The sequence below is a fragment of the Petaurus breviceps genome, unplaced genomic scaffold, assembly GCF_028583685.1.
Source record: "Petaurus breviceps papuanus isolate PSGF00001 unplaced genomic scaffold, PetGlider_PUasm1.0 90763, whole genome shotgun sequence".
Taxonomy (NCBI): domain Eukaryota; kingdom Metazoa; phylum Chordata; class Mammalia; order Diprotodontia; family Petauridae; genus Petaurus; species Petaurus breviceps.
The window spans coordinates 3,052,919-3,073,252 of NW_027187340.1; the positions used below are offsets into that span (position 1 = coordinate 3,052,919).

Sequence of the window (20,334 nt, forward strand, 5' to 3'; positions counted from 1 at the left end):
TTTGGCACAGGGATGCTAGAAGACTTCCTCAGTTTTTTACAAATTGTTTCCATTTTTAAGCCTTTTTTTTTTTACAGCTGTTTTTACTCTCCACTGCTTCTTTCTACTTTATTACAATATTATCCATAACTATTTATAGTACTTCATCAGATTTTGTAAATGAGTTTATAATCTAATCTGGTATTGCCTTTGCCAGCCATATTTTTGCTTTTGGCAAACAAATCAAATGTTTGCTATTAAGTTTTTCAGACTCTATTGTTTTCCTATTGTGAAAATTGGCTTAACTTCGGGATGAAATTATTAGTCATTGATTGTCATCTTTGTTGTCCATTTCTCATTTTAGATTTTCAATAGCTTATTAAAACAATTCAAGGTTAAATGTTTTCAGCTACATGCCATGTCTTTTAAAAATTCTTCTTGTTTCTTCTAAATTTTGATCTCAGCTCTGATGACTTGATGGTCCGATGACAGAGACAGCTGACTCAGGGAAAACTCACGTCTATAATAAGGTTTTTAAAGAAAAATAAGACATTTAAAACATAGTAAATTTCATTCTTTGTGATGGTACTTGGTGCCTACCATAACCAGTTTCTACCAATTCACCCATTTTTTTTAGGTGTCCTGGTATAGAGGCATGAAGCCTCTGCATTATTTATCCTATTATCTATGAAAGCCTATTTCATTTCTTTCTCCTAAACCAAATTTTCCAGTATATTTCTACCATCCTCACCTTTTCCCAGCTTTACATCAAAGTCATCAAATGTCAGAGTAGGTTGATTTGATTTAGTGGGTGTTAGCAAGTTTTTCATAGAATTTCATTACTGCTTTGTCCTCAGCAACTGATGTTGGCATGTAAATTACATACCTGATAGTGTTTTTTCCTAATAGTCTTTTTTTTCTAGATATTTATCATTTGTATTTCAATGACAAAATGTCCTATTAAATAATGTGTGTGTGTGTGTGTTTTTTTTTAATTTTAGGCCATTGGGTACACAATAACACTTGCTCCCAAGTCCTTTCTTTTATTCTCTTAGGAGTACCTGTGAACCACTCTTCCATTTAACCACAACTTCTTTCTTCTGATTTCCTTTTTAGCAAGAATGTCAAGGTTGATATGATTCAGCTGCTTTTGCAGTATATCTGCTCATTGGTCATTAGACAAGGATTTCCTGTTTAGAGTACCAGATGTTAAATTCAAGTTTGACAGCCTTAAAACCATGTGTCTCTTTAGTACTCCCTGTCCCCTGGGACTGGGTTTAGAGTAGGGAGGATGCCTGAACAGAATTTCTCTGTTGGCCAAATTGAACATTTGACCGTTATGTTCTCTATAGCAGTTGAGTACATATCATAGTAATTGGTTGTATCCCAAACCTATAGTTTTACCTATCCAATATAGTCCAGCCAGTCAACAAGCATCTATTCAGTGTCTACCTGTCTGCCAGGCACTGTGCTAAGCACTGACTACAAATAATGGCAAAATACAGTTCTTGCCCACAAGAAATCCAGCCTAATAGGGGAGACAAGAAGTAAACCGCTTTGTACAAACAAGATTATACAGGACAAGTTAGAGATAATCAGCAGGCAGCAGAAAGGCAGAAGCATTAAGGAAGAGCAGGAAAGGCCTCTGGTAGAACATTGTTGTTGTTGTTTTTTTTTTGCTGGGATTTGAAGTTAATCCAGAAGACAGTTTAGTAATGTACATTGAGAAAATATTCACCTATCTGAAAACCCACAATTCTGAGAAGCATGAATGGGAGAGTATTTGGTCAATGATTACCAAAGAAAGAAGTAAAGCTAATATCATAGTAGAAGTATAGTACTTACTGGTCACTGGACATATGCCAGGAAATAGATCATAAGTTCCTGGAATATATCACAAAACTGTCAAAAGCATATAGTGCTGAAAGACTGTCTGCTAAATGCAAAAAAGCTGAATTTTTGATTTGCCTTAATTTGATCTTTCAGAAGATGAGAGAAACAATGGTGGGAATCGCTCTTCTGAAATTGACTCTGACAAATAAGAATAATAATATTAGCTAACATTTATATAGTGTCAGGGACTATGCTAAGCACTTTACAAATATCTCATTTAATCTTCTCAACAAGCATGGCAGGTCAGTGCTATTATTATCCCCATTTTACAAATGAGAAAACTAATGCAAACAAAAGTTGTGACTTTTTCCAGGGTTACACAGTTAGTAAATGTCTAAGGCCTATGAACACAGGTTTTCCTGACTCCAGGCCCAGTACTCTATGCATTGCATCAAATAGCAATGGAAACTATGCAAGATAGGAATCATACTATTTCAAAGATGATAGATAGGGAGGGCAATGCTAGACATAGTCTGAAGTACTCTAATCTTTAAAAGAGCAGATTTTAAAGAATGGAAACCCATAGCCAAGGACTAAAAGGGAAGTTGACTAAAGGGAAAATCAACTGGGCATTCTGGCAATATAGTTGTCATTGATTATGATGCGAAATAAAAGGAGGTAGTTGTCTTAGAATTTTAAGACACTGTAAGGAGCTCCTCAATGAACTGAGATTTTAAAGAAACACAAGAGAGATGAGGGAAAGAAGGGAATTGAGGATGAATACAAGATAATGACTAGATCCTTAGAGTGATTTCAGGAAGACTTTAACTTATTTTCAGAAAATTAGCCAAGTCTTGTAATAAATACTTAAGATGAGAACAGCAAAAAGATATTTTAAAAGATGTGTTTGGAACAGGAAAGATCAAGAGATGGATAGGACCCCTACTTGGAGTGAATGGAAAGATGATAACATGTGGCAGAGGAAAAGTTAAAGTTAGTAGACTCATACTTCTTTCTCTAATAAATATTTGTTTACAAATCTTCACCTTGTGAAGGAAGAAGCAAGAATAGTTAATATGGAATTAAAGCAGAAAATAAGTGAGGAAATGGTAAGAGAGTTCTGTCATAGCATCCTGTAATGCCAATCAAGGCAGCATACTTGAGGGCAGCTGCTGTGAATAATTTTAAGGATCTAATTGCAGGGTATAATGAACACTCTATTTATTCAAAACTAAACCTTGAGTAAAGAAACCAAAGCACAACATAACAATTTATTACCAGGCCACAAGGCCTAAAACAAAACATATCATTCTGCAACACAGTAGAATATATAACATAATATAACATACTCCCCACCTTTTACACTCTTTGTGTGGGGAATCTTTGTGAGTGAGCAACCAGCTCCTCCTCACTCATGTACTGTTCCAAAATACTTGTTTATACAATCAGGGAATCCCAGGCCAGGGTATTCCCTAACACAACACTCTCCACCCCTAGGTCACAGTAGGTTACAAAAACCCTCAATCCAAACAAAGTGCCCAAGTAAAGTCCTCTGGGGGGAAGGTGTCCTCCCCACACTGCCGTCTCAGGTTCCCACCTGGCACTGTCAGGTGCACACATGCTCTAATGAGCCAAAGAGTCCAAGTCTTAACACAGCTTCAGCCCCTGCTTCCAGGTCCTGAGGGAGACTGAGCAGCAAAGCCAATAGAGTGGTTCTACAGGGGCCATGACACTTCCCCCATCCCACCATAGACAACTCCACTCCCTGGGTCTCAACCCCATTCCAGGGAAACAAGGCAGGAAATCACACTCACTGCTCCTTTCCTGCTGCAAAGTCTTCATCTTTACCTGGGGTCATGTCTGAGCCCTGTTGCTCCTCCCCCTGAAGGTCTGTGGGCTGACATCTCCTGGCTCCTGCCTGGGTCCTGACCCAGGCAGCTCTCTGTTCCTGCTCCATGTCTCACCTCAAGGGAGAAGGGACTGCTCCACTCCAAGCTCTTCTTGCTCCTGCCTGAGTTCAGGCACAGCAGGCTGCAGGGGCCCCTACCTCCAGCTTCTGTCTCTGACCCTCACCACTCACTCCAGGGCAGCTCATCCTCCCCCAGCCTTACATGGGGAGGAGCCACTCCCATCTGGGCTCTGGGCACAGCAAAATAATACAGTAATTGGGAAATAACAAACAACTATCCCAGTCTCACTAAACCCCATATTTTCCTCAAAGGTGTTAACATCTTACTTTTCTTTCAGTTCAGTGTTCCAGTATTCTCACTAGGGTTGGTATCAAATGTCTCCTCTCACTCTCAGAGGTCTCTCTGCAAATCTTGTATCACTCCAAATCTTGAAGAGTGATACACATTCACAGCCAGGGGGCCTCTTGATAACAGCTATATGTTCTCCCATAAGTGAGCCCCCAGGCAATATCTCACCTCAGAATATACACTTTCGACTAATAGGCTTAGAGTCAGAAGGCAAGAAAACCTTCCTTTGCATAGCTATACAATCAGGGTTCAAAGGAGATTGATCCTTCAGATGTTTACAATTTAGCATGAGCCTGGGAAATGGAACTCCAAGAAGAAGAAGAAAACAACAACAAAAATTCCCTCTTGTTTCTGCTCACACATCCTTAAGGACAAAGTTATCTAGCCTAAATGACTTACAACTCAGGGTAATGAAAAAACATGCAGACATGATTGCTGAATCATTGTGTGATTTTTGAGAAAGAGTAAACGTGAGTAGTACAATGAGATTACAGATAGGCAAATGTCCTGTTTTTCAAAAGGAGAAAGAATTCCTAGTTAAATTCTGGGTTGGATTATTTAAAGAACTATAAGTGCTCAGAAAAGAGGAGATGATCACTACAAACGGACAAGAATTAAGAATGGCATCAGACCAACCTCATTTTAATTTTGGACAAAGTTGATAGATTGGGGGAATAGCATTATGATAATATAGCTGGATATCAACAAGAAATTGTATAAAATCTCTTTGTGCTATACTGCATAGAGGAGCACTGAATGTGGAGTCTGGAAACCTGGGTTCAGATATTGCCCCAATCTCTGCCTTCCCTTCCCCATCACTCCAATAGAAATTAAAAAACAAAAACAAAACCTTGTACATCCTACTTCACAGGGATATTAGGAGAAAAGAACTCTGCTAATTTTGAAGTGCTATAGAAATGTGAATTATTATCATCATATTCTTATGAACAGTTTGAGAAGATGTGAAGGATAGAGGTCCAACTTCAGAGTTGGGAAGACCTGGATTCATATACTACCTGTGATACATCCTGGCTCTATCACTATGGGCAAGTCACTTAATATCCCACCACCCTAAACAACTCTAAGACTATCGATTCACAGGGATCTCCCTATAGCAGTGAAATCATACTTCCAGTCAAAAGAAAAACAGACCAGAGAGCTATCAGCTTGATGATAGTAGCTGGTGGAGGAAGGGGGCAGGAGGGGGTGACTGGGAATGTTCAGAACCAGGTAACTAACTCAGAGAAAATGGTGATGATTAACAATATAAGTTTCAAGGAGGTCTTTCCTGAAGAATTGCGGAGCTCTCTCTGTCCTTGGCTAGATATATTATTTAACATTTTATCAGTGACTTAGATAAAGACAAAGACAGCATTATTTTCAAATTTATAGGCAACATCAGTTTGAAAAGCATAGCTAATGTATTAGATGATTATATTTTTTTCTAAACTTTTAATGTTCCTATTGCTGGCACTATTATCCTTTCAATAACCCAGATTCACAAACTTGGAGTAACTAAAGACTTTTTCCTTTGTTTTAGTCACTATATCTACTCATTTGCCAATTCTGATCAATATCCTACCCTCTACATCCTTTATATTTCTCCCCTCCTCTACTCTTATATAGCTTCTACACTGGCTTAGAACTTTATCACCTCTCACCTTGGCCATTGCAATAGCTTCCCTGCTTCCTGTTTCTTCTCCTTTCCAAACCGTCCTTTTCACAGCTACCAAATTGATGACTCTATTACTCAAAAAGTTTCATTGACCTTCAATCAAGGAGAAATACAAACCTCTCAGCTTTGTATTTAAAACCTTCCATAGTCTAGCTCCTACCTACCTTTCCAGTCTTTTTCATGTTACTCTTCTTTCTTCATGCACTCACTGCTCCAGTTCTAGCCTACTAGCTATTCCTTTTGCATGATGTTTTGTATTCCACTTCTGTGCCTTTGTACAAGTATCCAGAATGCACTCTTTCCTCCCATCTACCCTATACACCCCATATTCCTTCAAAGCACCAATCAGATGTCACCTCCTACATGAGACTTTCCCCAATCCCCATTATCACTCAACATTTCTTTGAATTACTTTGTATATGTTCTGTATTTATTTTTGTACACAGATCTCCTCTAGAAAATATAAGTTGCTCAAAAACAGACTTTTTCATTTTTGTCTTTGTATCTTCAGTATCTAGCTGTCTTTTAAGTAATATGTGCTTAATAAATGGTTGTTGAATTGAATGAAGAATTGAGATTCAAAAATATTGGGATTGTAAATTGAATTAATAAGGTGAAATTTATTAAAACAAAATGTTGATAGTTTTATGTTTTGGATGAGGAGTTAGTTATTGAAGAAACAGAAGTTTAGCCTAGAGAAGAGAAAATTTTGAAAAGCCACAACTGCTGTTCTTAAATATTTTAAGAGATATACTGTGAAAGAAAGATTAAACTTTTTCTGGTTTGTCCCATAGAGCAGAATTGAATTTAACGGGACCATTGGATTTAAGTTGCAGGGAAGCAAATAAGGAAAATTTTTCCAATAATTACAGGTCTCAAGAAAAAAAAAAAACCAAAAATGGGCTGTCTTTAAAATGCAGAGTTTCTTATCACTATAGATCTTAAAGTAACTACGAGGGATATATAGATAGGAATCTAAGATTCATATTTTAAATTAGATTATCTATGAGGACTTTTCTAACTCTACACATTTTCAGAAAAAGAATTGAAAAAGGAGAGGAAAGCAATTTTAATACTCTTAGGGAAAACATATACCATACAGAATTTTGTCTGACCATCTGAGTTTTCTAAGCAATCATTATGTTATTCTATTTCTTTCTCTTGGAAAAATAAAAAGCCCCAAAGAAACCTCATTGTGTTCTTCTATTTTGAAATTATGTATTATATACATTGTATATTATATATATTATTACATGTATTACATATTATGTAACAATATATAATTATGCAAATTATATATTATATAATTATATATTTTGACATTATATATTACTGCTTTTCCTCAATGTATAAGAATTATAATTATCTTTCAGCATCTTACACACAAAAATCTAATGACTGAATATATTTTGGAAATTTTGGTAGGATTAAAGATAGGTTGGTAACCTAGGGACATTTAAAACTCTTTAATCCTTTTTTTTTTTTTAAACAAATTCTAATGGAAACTTTTTCAGTTTTTCAAATTGTGACTTACCAATAAACCAGAAAGTCTGCAAGGGGAAAAAAGACAAAGACAAATTTTGCCACCGTTACACTTCAGGTTCTCACATTTCCAATTATTATTAGTAGCATATTATCTTAATATAAAAAGTCATGACACTTATAATTACAGTTCACAAATGAAGTCACCTAAGACATGTGAAATAACTTTGCTTTTTGCCATTAATAAGGCAGAGATTACTGCCTTCAATTACTTTGATGTAGTCAATTACTATTGAGATAATGGAATCAAAAATATTATCTGTAGGGGTAGATAGGTGGAGCAATGAATAGAGTTCGGATGACCTGAGTTCAAATGCGGCCTCAGACACTGCACACGAAAACTAGCTGTGTGACCTTGGGCAAGTCACTTAACCCCAATTGCCCTACCTTCCCCCCTCCAAAAAGCAAAACACACACACACACACACACACACACACACACACACACACACACACACACACCTGTAAACTTTGAAGTACTAAAGCATGGATCAAGGACAAATATTCAGTTTTAGTTCCAATTCTAAATAACATTTGTAGAAATACCATAGTATACAAGAAGTGTTCTTAAGGGCAGAAGACAGTTTAAAAGTACACTAAGAGATAAAAGAAGCTAACAAAAATTTAGTGTTTTATTTGGTTTTTTTTTTTAGCTTGAACCTATAATTGTAGTGTAGTCAACATGATTTACTTGGTTCTACAAATATTTTCAAACTGTTTTCCTTCTTATTTCCTTCTCTGACCACAGCATCCTTTTACTTTCCATCTTTCTCTTTCCTCCTTGAATCTGCCATTTTCACTCTGGTTCATCTATTTCTACATATTAATCCCAGCCATTAATGCACCAGCCATTTCAACAATGCTTCTGTCACTTTCTTTCATGCCCATTTACCTCTTCCTCCAGATTAAACAGAGAAGGAGCCCAGATCATTTGAATTCAGTTTTCTCATCTATAAAATGAATGGGATTGGACTAAATGACCTTCTGAAATCTCTTTACAACCCTAAATCTGATGATAATATGTTTGGGTAGAAGGGGAATACAAGGAAAATTCAGGCTTCAGCTTGACTCAAGCTCCTACCCAGAAGCCTGGAGACATCTTGTATTTCAATCACTTGTCAGAGGAAGATTTTATTTAAAGAAGGGATGGGGGGTAGGAGAGGTAGAAGGAATAAAGGAACATAAAACATAGAAGAGCCTTTAAGTCAGAAAGATCTTGTTTCCTAGCATCACAGCACCAAGAGCCTTCTTATGTGTGCCAGAATTACCTGAGCTATAAATTGTCTGGAATTTGTTGCAGTGTCCTTTGCTAGCAACTTTTTTTTTTTTTTAGCAGACAGACTCTTTGCTAAGTCTTATCATCCGGAGCATAGCCTTCTGTCACAGATCACAAAGAAGGCCTCAAAGAACTCTTGCATTCACATTATCACAGTATCAGAAGTTTTGTCGTTGCTATAGAGCAATATTCCCAAATATTTGTGTATTATGTACATTCCTAATTTCTGCCTCCTGAATGTACCACTAGCATTCAATGTGTCTAAAACTAAACTCAGAATATCAGAAGAGTTGGAAGGGAATTACAGTTAATCTAGCTTTTTACAGATGAGAACACAGAGTCCCAGAAAAAAATGTCTTATCTGGTTCCCCTAGAACCAGTTTCTTAGCTTGGAATTCAAGTTCTATGATCTGATCCTAACTTACCTTTTAAGTCTTATATCACACTACTGTATTTGAACTTTTTGAACAAAAACCTCTCTAATCAGAGTTTTTGCCATTCCTTAAACACATTCTTTATTATTCTGCCTCTGTTAATAGTATTCCTGATACCTGGAACATTCTTCCTCCATTATTTGCCTTTTCAGATTCAGTGCATTCTTCAAGGTCCAGCTTAAATGAATTTCCTCCAAGATGTCTTAGTTTACTCAGACCAAAGTGATCTTTAATATTCTCCTGATATTTCATTTGCATTTTTCCTAAAGCACTTTTGTTTTCTATTATATTCATTTGTGTAAATGTCTTCTCTGATTGTAGGCAAAGACCATGTCTTACTCATCTTTTTTTTTTTTAAGCAATCGGGGTTAAGTAACTTGCTCAAGGTTACAGGGCCAGTTATTTCTGGGTGTGGTGCTAAGTATCTGAGCCCGGGATTTGATCCCCAGGTCATCCCAACACTGGAGCCGGTGCTCTTACTCGCTGAGCCACCTGGCCGCCCCTTTCTTATTCTCAGTCAGCATGTTATTTGAATTCTCAGTCAGCATGTTATACATGATAGAAACTCAGTATTTTTTGAATAAGGAATTCACCCTTAAAAGCATGAATTATCTGCATTTATTGATAGTACAAGTAATATTTATAAGTCCAAGCAGTATATGGCCAATTGTTTCAAAAATCTGTTAATGACATACTCTTTCCTTAGGTGATATTTACAAACTATAGACAATAATCAAGTAAATATAAAGCTTTACTTCAGTAACTACAAATCCAATGTTAAAATGGATCTTTATCACCCTGAGGTAGTTAGTATCACTAGTCTGAATATTTTGTTGTCCAAACTACCAATCATCATAGATAGCAAACTGTAGATCTTAATAGCACCTTTATACTTGCTTCTTCCCAGGAACTATTAAAGAATTCAATGTCAAATTAATTATGCCTACTAATAAGATTAACAGTATAGCTCTTAGCTTGATAATTGTTTTTTCCCACAATTCAGCATTATTTTTCAACAAGGATAGGGTGCTAACAACCTGATTTATTGTCACAACTTTCATTACTAGAGGTAGAATAACAGATGCAGTGACATGGATTAACACCCCTTGGCAACAACATATATACGCCTGGGATACCATGGTTTTCCTTTGGTATTTTGGCCAGTAATGGAAATCACAAAGTTGCAGGCCAGGCAAGGCCACCTTCATTCACAAGTGACTGGGCTAGTGAACTTCAACCCCCTAAGTACAGAGGCATCCCACTCCCTACCCTTCCTCCCCGACCCTTAGCAGTGCCATTGGTCTGCCTTCCAGAAGCTAATACTTTAGTTCCTTCGTACTCAACTGTACTTCCAAGGCTCCAGTGATAAGATCAAAATAGTTCCATACTTGCTTCTTGCTCAGGCTCTCTTCCTTGAAAACTTGCATTTCTTCACTGACCTGACTTTTAACCTAGAGCATCATTATTTAATGAGTTTACTTTTGTTTTGAGGGGTCAGTTATATACTGAATGTTATTTTTCAAGTCTAAAATTTTATGAAGCTTTTGAAAACATAGTGGTTTCTCATTCAATATGGTACCATCTAGAATATTTTTCCTATAGAAATTGCTGGCATATAACAAATACCTTATTAAGTTTCATGCTACTTAAGTGTTAAAAATGCTAAGAAGGAACGTCTCTATTGTTCACTTATTCATAAATTCTTATTATCCATAATTGTCCCTAACTAGGACAAAGTAAAGTATTTATGAATAGGTTTGAGACCAGAAGCAAGCAGAATGTTGGGGGAAAGCCTCTACTCCATTTCTACATTACTTTATAAATGAAAACTTTTATAAATTAATACATGAGCATTATGATTATTGTGAGCATGGTTTTATCTTTTGATAGGTCTTTGCATACAGAGGAAAGACTACCATTAACTTGCTTCATTACATAGTAATGCTTTTCCCACCAGTGGTCAAGGCTTGGGATAGCTATGATACTTGAAGACCAATTGTGACGATTCTGAGCCAATGCTATTCCTCATTCTTCCACATAAATACCAGCGACACCTAGAGGCATTACTTTGCTACTTTATTGGAATACATGATTAGAATATGGAACTAAATGAGAAAGCCAAACTTAAACCAGAACTTTGCCAATTACTTTCACTTCCTATATATCACATATATGAAGGTAGGATTTACCATAAACTTAAGATGAAACCTGAAATTAAATCAGATTTTTATAGCTTAAGGTTATATAACGTTTAAAAAGTATTTAAAACATTTGATAGGATTCATTTTTAAGAATCTTTACTATGGCTCTTGTACATATAATTATAAGTAGGCACTAACTAAAGATTAAGTCACAATAAAAGCCAACCAATCTTATTTGTAAAGAATTTTTAAAAGCAGACTTGATGCTGAAATGAATGAACTAACTTAGAAAAGACTCAATTCCATATTATGTTGCTTTTAAAATCACCTTTTGTAATAACATTACCAGATACAACTCCCAGTATTTCTCATGGAAGAATCGTTTATACATACATTTTTTTTAGGCAAACATAAAAACAAGAGGCAATATACAACAATCTCCATATTACATCACTTAAATACCACCATAGATGAAAAGTTAATAGATTCATTCAGTTTAGCAGTACAATTTATACCAGAGCATGTGTTCCCATGTGCTAAGTTCAACATAATAAGTACAAGTGACAGCAAAAATTAAAGTTATCATCTTTAATGAAATGACTTTGGAAATAATGTACATTTCCATGACACCAACACAACAGTTTTTGGAGCCACAGTAAGATACACAGAATTACATCCGTAATTTGTATTAAATGTCAACATTTCAAGCTGCAATTAATTACATGGCAAACAAGATCAAGAAAGCAACCATCAAACAAAAGAGACCCATAGCTTCAGACAAGGCGAATCCCAGGATAGCATATGAGAACAGCTGCTGCTTCAGTGAAGGGTTTCTAAAAGAGAGATAGAGCAAATATGACTGTCTTATTTGATACATTAGTTAAGTTTCAATCAAGGGCTGATAGAAAAGTTGTTTTTTTTTTAGGCATGCTGCTTGAACCAATTTTAACTGTACATATACATACATACATACACACATGTGTGTTGCTACTTTTATTAGGTCATACCCCTAAGAAGAGAAACTTTGACAACCTCGATTTATTTGAAAACCACTTTTCCAAGGAAGAACACACTTAGCTATTTTAATTTAAAACAACATAAACTGAAAGAACCCTAGACAAATAACTACTTCCATTCTAAGAGCCAATTTTAGCTTGTGCAGTTCTTATTAACAAAGAACTTCAACAAATATGCATTTACAACTGAGTTAAAACCAAATTAATAGAAAGCAAGAACTAAAGTATATTAGAAATAAGGTGGGGAGGGAAAACACAAAGATTATTTTGAGAAAAGCAAGCCATGTTTTCCAAATATTTTTTCAGAGCCACTTTATCATTTCTCCTAAACATACACTTGGCTATTTCATATTTTTCGAGAGATTATAATAGACTAAATATATAATATTATAAATATAAATTAAGTATGTCACTTACCAAACCAAAAGATGGGGTTTTAAAATAAGGCCTTAAATAATAAACATGGACATATATCTGAAATAATTTCCTACTATGGAAATTTTTTTTTTTTTGCTTTTTGGAGGGGAATTGGTGTTAAGTGACTTGCCCAAGGTCACTTAACCCCATTAGCTGCCTTCCCCCCAGCATATTCACCAATGAAATTATTTCCAGGTCCAAAACAGACCACCTTTGTTTTGTCCTACTCCACCCCCACCAAAACAAAAAACAGTTTTGATGACTGAAAAGTTAATGATTTTGTTAAGTATTTTATGAAGCCATTTTCAAACATATTAGATTAGCCTTCATGCAGTACAAATGACTATGAAGTCTTTTAGATATGGAAAAAGTTACCTGGCATAACCAATAATCAGACTACCAAAGACAGTTCCAATACCAGCGCCAGAACCAGCCACTCCTACTGTGGCAGCACCTGCACCAATAAATTTGGCAGCAGTGTCAATGTCTCTGCTGATAGCACTGGTCTGGAACTCCCTTAGTGCTAGCTGAGACACCCTGTTCTGGGCCCCATGAGACACTGTGTTGCTCTAGAAAAAATAAAAAAAAAGACAAAGGTCAAATCAGTAGTTAGATTATTTAAATGACTATATTGTCAGGCTATTGCCATAACTATATTGCTCTAATTTTAACATGTAGGTAAAAAATGTATTAGAAACAGTGTGTATGTGAATATACATATCATTGAAATCAGAGGACCTGGGTTTCCTACCTATTTAAATTATAATTAGAAAATATTTTTATTGCAGACAGTGTGCATCGTTTGGAGTCTAAGGACCTAGGTTTAAATCCTAGATCTACTATCTCTATTACCTTGGACAAATCACTTTACCTTTCTAGGCCTCAATTCCTCATTTGTAGAATAAGGAAGCTGAACCAGAATCTAAGTACTAGATGATCTTCCTCCATTCTAGGCTCTAAATATGTGATCTATAACACTTGAGTCCCATGTGTTGATTGCAAGACTTCTCAAATGGCTCAATCTCTAAAACTTGTGTCTGTTTATTCTTTATTATATCCTTTTTAGAGAGGATGCAAAAAGATACTGCTACAACAAATATAAAATACATTAATACTTATTATTAGTTTGATATGGTTCTCTTATAACCAATTACCTCTCCAGTCCTGACCTCTGGTCGAGACAACACTGCTGCAGAAATTGGTCTGTATACAATTCTGGATCCAGCACGGATCTAATAAAAGACAAAAATAGATTAAGGTCCCAAATATTAATAACATTCATAATTCGATCAAGATAAACAACATGTACAACATAATAATAAATAAGCAAACACATGCTCTACAGAACTGCAATAACTTCTTTTTTTGTACCCTAAGTTCTGAGAAAGCCAATAAAAACTGACTAGCCTTATTCTCCAGACTAGAAAAGGCAAAATTGCTACTTACACTGTATACTGACTTGGAGGTCTTTTAGGGGGCATATCATATTATATGTTGCAATTTCCAACAAATAAAACAATGTTCTGATTCAAACTTTTTAATTTTAATACTACAGCACACTACAAACTATTTCTAGGAATTCATTCTGTGAATCCAATGATTCACTACTTAGTGAATCTAAAACCTATTTTGCAAAACCCGTTAAATGAGATAAACGTGGAAAGGTAAACCTAATTAGACTGGTTCTCTTTGAAGCTGATGTCACTCAAAACATTCTATCCCATGTGTGGTATTTTTTTTAATCACTTCTAAAAATAAAAATCTGAATATTAATAATTACAATTTTCATTTCCAAAGTCTTGGTGAAACACTAATCATTAAGTCAAAAAGAGCACTGTTTAATTATATTGTAGTTACACAAGGCCTATGAAGCATTACAACAGCCGAGGTGCTCTCTTCCAATTCGCTATGCCCTTGGCTCTCTACTGGCCTAAGGTCACCGCGAGTCCTAACAGAACTTTGTCCCGATTCCCAGACGAGCCCTTCTGGGTCCAGAAAACACCCCGACAGCCCAGAGCCGGGCCGGCCGCCCCAGCAGCGCCTTCTCCGGCTCTTCCCCGCCCACTCCGGGAGGCGAAGTCCCTCCCTCCCGGGCTGCGGGAGAGTTTGACCTACAGGCAAGGAGCTAGTCCCGGCGCAGCCGCGGAGCTAGGCCCCCCGGACCCCCCACGCGGACCCCCACCACGCACTCAGGGCAATGACCCAGGAAGTCCCTGCTTGACCCTGAGCGCTGAGCCCGGCCGCCGACCAAGGAACGGACAGGGGACGGGGGTTTGACCTACACTCAGGGTGAAGCCTGACAGCTAGGCCCCGCCGGCCTCCTCACCGATCCCTTTGCCAAGGAGGGGAAGAGCGGCTCCCCCAGCCCCCAAGTGCTCTCGAAAGCACCAGGGAGGAAAGGGCAATGGGAACCCAAGGCCTGCACAGCGGATCCGCTGTGGCCTTGCCCGGTCTCCCCCGTCATTCAACGTGGACGCTCGGGGGGGGGGGGGGGGGAGCTTAGTTCCCCACGCCGGGGCCACTCACCAGAGCCGGGGAGCAGGCGAGCTTGGCGCAGGCGAACATCTTAGGAACAGCTGGGGCAGCGGCGGCGGAAGAAGGGACCAAGTAGTGGGAGGTGAGGGCTCGGCTTACTGCCGCTTTCTCTAGTGTCTGCAGAGGGAGGAAACAAGCTTTAAGGTCAAATGCTCGCTCAGAGCTTGCTCCCCCCGATTCTCCTCCCCGGAGCCCAGAACCCGTGCCCGCTGCGTTCCCCCCTTTCCCCGCGCTGCACCTGGTACCGGATGCAGCCCGAATGAATGAGGGAGTGGACTGGGCCGAGTCGGGCTCCCGCGCGCCCACAGCTTACCTCTCTCAGGCGGCTGCGGCAGAGGTCGAACCGAGTGGGGCTAGGCGCGCAGGCGCAGTCAGCCTCTTATCCCAACCCCAGCACCCGGATGGAAAAGGCGGAGGGGGCTATGGCAGAGAAGGCGGGGGGAATCGGCGTAGGTGGGGGTTTGGGGAAATAGACGCTCAAGGTCACTTTGTAACAACTTTATTAGTAACAAGTTGGGAAGGACAACGGGGCTGACTGTGCAAAGGGCGAGGGGGAGGGACAGGATTAAGGAAGGAGTGGCGTCTATAGCTGAATGGAGCTGCTTAGGCTAGAAGGGTAGCAGAGGAAATACCGTCTCCAAATCCCTGCTCCACATTTTTGGAGAATGCATCTTTTCTGCATTCTCCAGGCTTCCTGCAGAACAAAGTTCTTTTTTGGGAAACATATCTAGAGAACTTTGGGTCCTGGGCTTCAATGCCCAGACTGGGGTACTTCATAAGCTCTGAACTGCTTTCACTGACAGCCGGATACTTTAATTTGCAGGGAAGTCATTAATTAAGAACTCTGAGAAAGGTTTTCGTGTCTTTAAATGCTTAGAAAATTGTTCTCGATCTATGGCGTGACGTTTAGCAAGTTTGGGTCCAAGAGGCTGGTTTGTGGGGTCTTGGAATTGAAATTTTGCACTAGTTTAAAGAGCCCTATTTTGGCTGTTGTGAAACTTGTGGCTTAGTCTAATCTCAATGTAACTAATTAGGTTTGTAACCTTGAGAAAGACACTTTGTCTTTTTGGACGTCACCTTCCTCATCAGCAAAATGAAGGGACTAGACTGGATGATATCCAAAGTCTGCTCTAGCTCTTGTACTTGGTTCTGTAATCAGAAGAATAAAGAATGGTGTCCATTTGTGTTATTTAGCAGTGTTTGTGTATTAAATCCCTGGTTTCTACACTTATTTTCGGTTAATGTTCAGCAAATAATTTTTCTTAGATGAAAATGAAGCTTCATTCAGGCCTCAGAAATGTGTCCTTGGGTTTCAAAAGTACAAAAGACACAGGACTGGGAGTTAGAATACTATATTCTAGTCCTAGGTCTGCTGCTAAAAAACTGACTCCCAACAAGTCATTTTTGCCTCTCTGGTCCTTAATTTCCCTAGACTTTAGGCTTCAATGTCCCTATTTGTAAAGAAGGGACAATCAATTTTCCTAGCTGTAAAAGAAGGCTGAAATAGACGTTACTCATTCTAACATAAACTTCCCTTATATATCGTACAACAAAAGAGTACATAATTATCAATGATCCATTATGTATTAATTGAAATTCTATTTATTAATGAGCATTTATTAAGAAACTACAATGTGCCAATGATACGTGCTAAAGACACAAATGAAACATCCCTACCCTTGAAGAGCTTACTACATTCTCTAGGGAGAGACCCTCCCCCCAACTTATTTGGCCTACCAACCTCTCTTTAAAAAAATTACCCCCCACGCCAGAAATCTACTTTAACCCTTTAACAGATATTTTTTTAAATGTGCATCATTTCGAAAAAATATAAAAAAAATTTTTAATGGTGCATCTTAAATTTAATAAGTTATTGTAAATTTGTGGGGGGTTTCCTGCGCTGAAATGTTGATGATGCAATATTGCGTCATGTAATTGTATAGTATCACATTGTAAGTAATACTATACTACTATACTATACTATACTTACATACACAGATTCCTGCTGTTTCATATTGGACTTCCCAACAATGGGCAACACAGTTGCCTGCCAACACTTGCTCATTAAGACCTGTCTTTGGACTTGACCACTAATGGGTTATAACTTGCATTTTGTGTGTTTATTTGGAAAATAATGTAATCACTACAACTTTAACTCTGTTACACAACAGATGAAAAGTCCATTTTTTCAAAATTTTCTTATCTCTTCTTATACTTCTACCACCCCCTGTAGCAGCAAGCACCCCAAGCGTCCCCAGGGTGGCTGCCCACACAGGTTCTTAGATCTGCTTTGATAAAGGAAAGCAACTCAAAATGGGTTAACAAGCTTATTTTAATCAGTCAAATATGTATTGTTCACCTAGTTCAGGGGAAAAAGGTCAGCACCCCGAACTTCACAGTATACAGACAGAATTATCAAGACAGAGAAACAAATCAAATAGACAGGTTTCCAAATTGTCCAACCATTACATCCATACCAAATCAACATCTGGGTTTTTCAAAGCCGGGGGGCTCTCAACAACGGCTTCCCAGAGTCTCATCTGATCAAATCACAGAACACTTCTCAAAGTGAGCCCCAAAACAAAGCCTCAAATCAGGGTTTATATAGCCTTCTCCTGGATCAGAGAATGTAACAACCTTTTGGACCCACTGGCCAATCAAAAAGTATCTACTGAAAAACAAGCTTCCTACCCCAGGCTCCAGGTGCACTTTAGCCTAGGGGCAGGGAAGATCTTTAAATTTGCATTTCCATTACACCCCCTTATTTTTATTTAACACCCCCTAATTGGACCCAGGACTACCAATACCCCTCAATCCTTCTAGTGGTGGGGGAGGTAGTATGGCCCATTTTGGGAATCTGTGGAATGAACAAAGAGTACATGAAGTGGGAATAATGTATAATAATTAGAAAAAGCTAAGTTGCTGCACAGGTGTGAAGGGCTTTAAATGCCAACCACAATAGTTTATATTTTATCCTAGAGGTAAATGGGGAGTCATTGGAGTTTATTGAGAGGTCTTTCAAAGCATATTAGTTTTGTTAATTAAACATTTCTAGTAAATTTTATAATCCTAAATCAGTATTGATTATCAACCACTCTCCCTCTTTTTTTTTTTCCAAATAGGTACACTGAAGCCTAGAGCCCGAAGAGGCATTTGAAAGGTCAAACAGTAAATTGTAGAGCTAGGATTTGTTTTTCCCCACTATCTCCTCTTTACTCATTTCAAATGAAGAGGTGGCCCTTCAGTTTGCCAAGGCTAACCCGCTACTTATACCCTTGATCTCATTGTAGCTTGACTTCTCTTTGCCCTTTCTATCATCCTCACTCTCTCATCTTCAGTCTCTATCTAATGGCTGCTTCCCTATCTAGAAACAAACTTATGTCTATTCCATCCTTAAAACCTACAATTGGTACTTCTTGCAGTCTGGCTTCCCACTTCATCATTCAGCTGAAACTTCACTTGCTAAAGTTACCGGTGATCATTTAATTAGCAAATCTAGCCAATTTTTCTCAATTTTTATCCTTCTTGACTTCTCTGCAGCCTTTGACATTCTTGATCACTTTCTTTTCTCTCTCTGTTTTTGTGTCACTGTTCTCCCCTGATTCTTCAATCACTGGTCTAATTGTTCTTTCTCAATCTCTCTCTTGCTGAATCTTTAGGTTATGTCCACTTACCTCCATGTTCCCAAAACTCTGCCTAAGCCTTTATTTCTTCTGCTCTTATACTGTTGGTGATCTCAACTCCTATGGATTCAGTTATTATCTCTATACAGATAATTCTCAGATTTATTGATCTCTATCTTGACCTTTAGTCTCATATTTACAGTTGCATTTTAGACATGCTCTCAGTTGTCTAGGCTTGCAACTTGGGTGTCAACTCACTCTTACACCCCACTCATGTCTATGTGTTAGCAAGCCAGGGTGATTCTATGTTTTCAGCATATTTCCTATACAAACCCTTCTCTCCTCTGACATAGGGGCCATCCTGGTTCAGGCCTTTAGCACCTCATGCCTAGGTTATTGTATTACCCTTCTGTTGTCCTCCCAGCCTCATTTCTCCTCACTATAGTCTCTCCTCCATTCAGCTATCAATGTGATCTTCCTAAAGTGTTGGCTAACCATGGCACTCTTCTCCTCCTTCTTCCATTCAATAGACTCCAGGGGTTCTCTATCACCTTCAGGATTAAATATAAAATTCTATGTTGGGCTTTCAAAACCTTGAATCTAGCCTTTTCCTAACTTTCCAGTCTTTTTGCACTTTATTATCCAGCAACACTGGACCCCTTGTTACTCCTCAGACATAACACTCCTTCTCCTGACTCCATGAATTTTTGTTGATTGTTTCTAATTCCTGGAGTACTCCCATCTCTGCCTCCTGGATTCCTTGGTTTCCGTCAAGTTTCACCTCAAGTTCTACCTTCCACAAAAGGCATGTTCCTCCTCAACGTTAACGCTTACCTCTGAGATTATCGCCTTTTGACTCTCTATTTTTCTCATGTGTACAAAGTCGTTCCTTGAGGGCAGGGACTGTTTTTTGCCTTTCTTTGTATCGCTATTTCCTAGCAAAGGGCCTGGCATGCAGTAAGTGCTTAATAAAGGCCTGCCTACTTAACTAGAATTGATTTATAGGCTTAATTTCCAGGATTTAGATTTCATTGTCTCTCCAGTTTTTATCGAATACTCTGTTATTGTGAATTGTGTGATAGCTAGTCATAACTGAACTTCAGCCCAGTTTCTGGATTTGCAATTTACATACCTTCAAGAAAGAAGATTAAGGGAGGTGGAGTCAAGATGTCTGAATAGAAGCAGGACCTCTGAAAGGCTCCGGCTTCCACCTTCCCCAATTCATGTGAAAGGGGATTCTGAACAAATTTTGGAGCTGCAGAGCCCACAAAATGACACAGAGGAGCTAACCTCCTGCCTAAGGACAGCCCGGCAGGCCAGTAGGAATCAGCCAGCGCATTGCTCTGGTAGCTGTGCCCAGGCCCACATGAACCAGTGGTTTTAGCCCCAGGGCAGGCCTGACCAGCCACCAGCTGGAGGGACTCCAGATCACCAGCAGCTGTGGCCGTCTCCAGAATTACTTATCAACACATAGGTGCGAAGGACAAAGTGAGAGGTCAGTGCAGTGTGGACTTTGGGACCCAGTAGTTGGGAGTGCCATTGGCTTTTGCCCCCAGGGCGAGAAGCCGCTGTTGCCCACGTGGGGGCTTCAGCTCCTGGCCTGCAG

General features: G+C 38.5%; 1 protein-coding gene across 2 annotated transcripts; it reads right to left on the reverse strand.

Moving 5' to 3' along the window:
* Positions 1-11,710: 11,710 nt before the first annotated feature.
* On the reverse strand, positions 11,711-15,569 carry ATP5MC3 (ATP synthase membrane subunit c locus 3). 2 transcript variants are annotated; one of them, XM_069068451.1, is made up of 5 exons: positions 15,419-15,569; positions 15,097-15,222; positions 13,725-13,802; positions 12,946-13,139; positions 11,711-11,970 (listed from the first exon to the last, which is right to left on the reverse strand). In XM_069068451.1, the coding sequence occupies exons 2-5, from the start codon at positions 15,133-15,135 to the stop codon at positions 11,856-11,858; spliced, it is 426 nt and encodes a 141-aa protein (XP_068924552.1). In that variant the 5' UTR covers positions 15,136-15,222; positions 15,419-15,569; the 3' UTR covers positions 11,711-11,855. The 2 variants fall into 2 exon arrangements, with proteins under 2 accessions (XP_068924552.1, XP_068924553.1); XM_069068452.1 differs by having other exon boundaries at positions 15,344-15,467.
* Between the last annotated feature and the right edge of the window lie 4,765 nt (positions 15,570-20,334).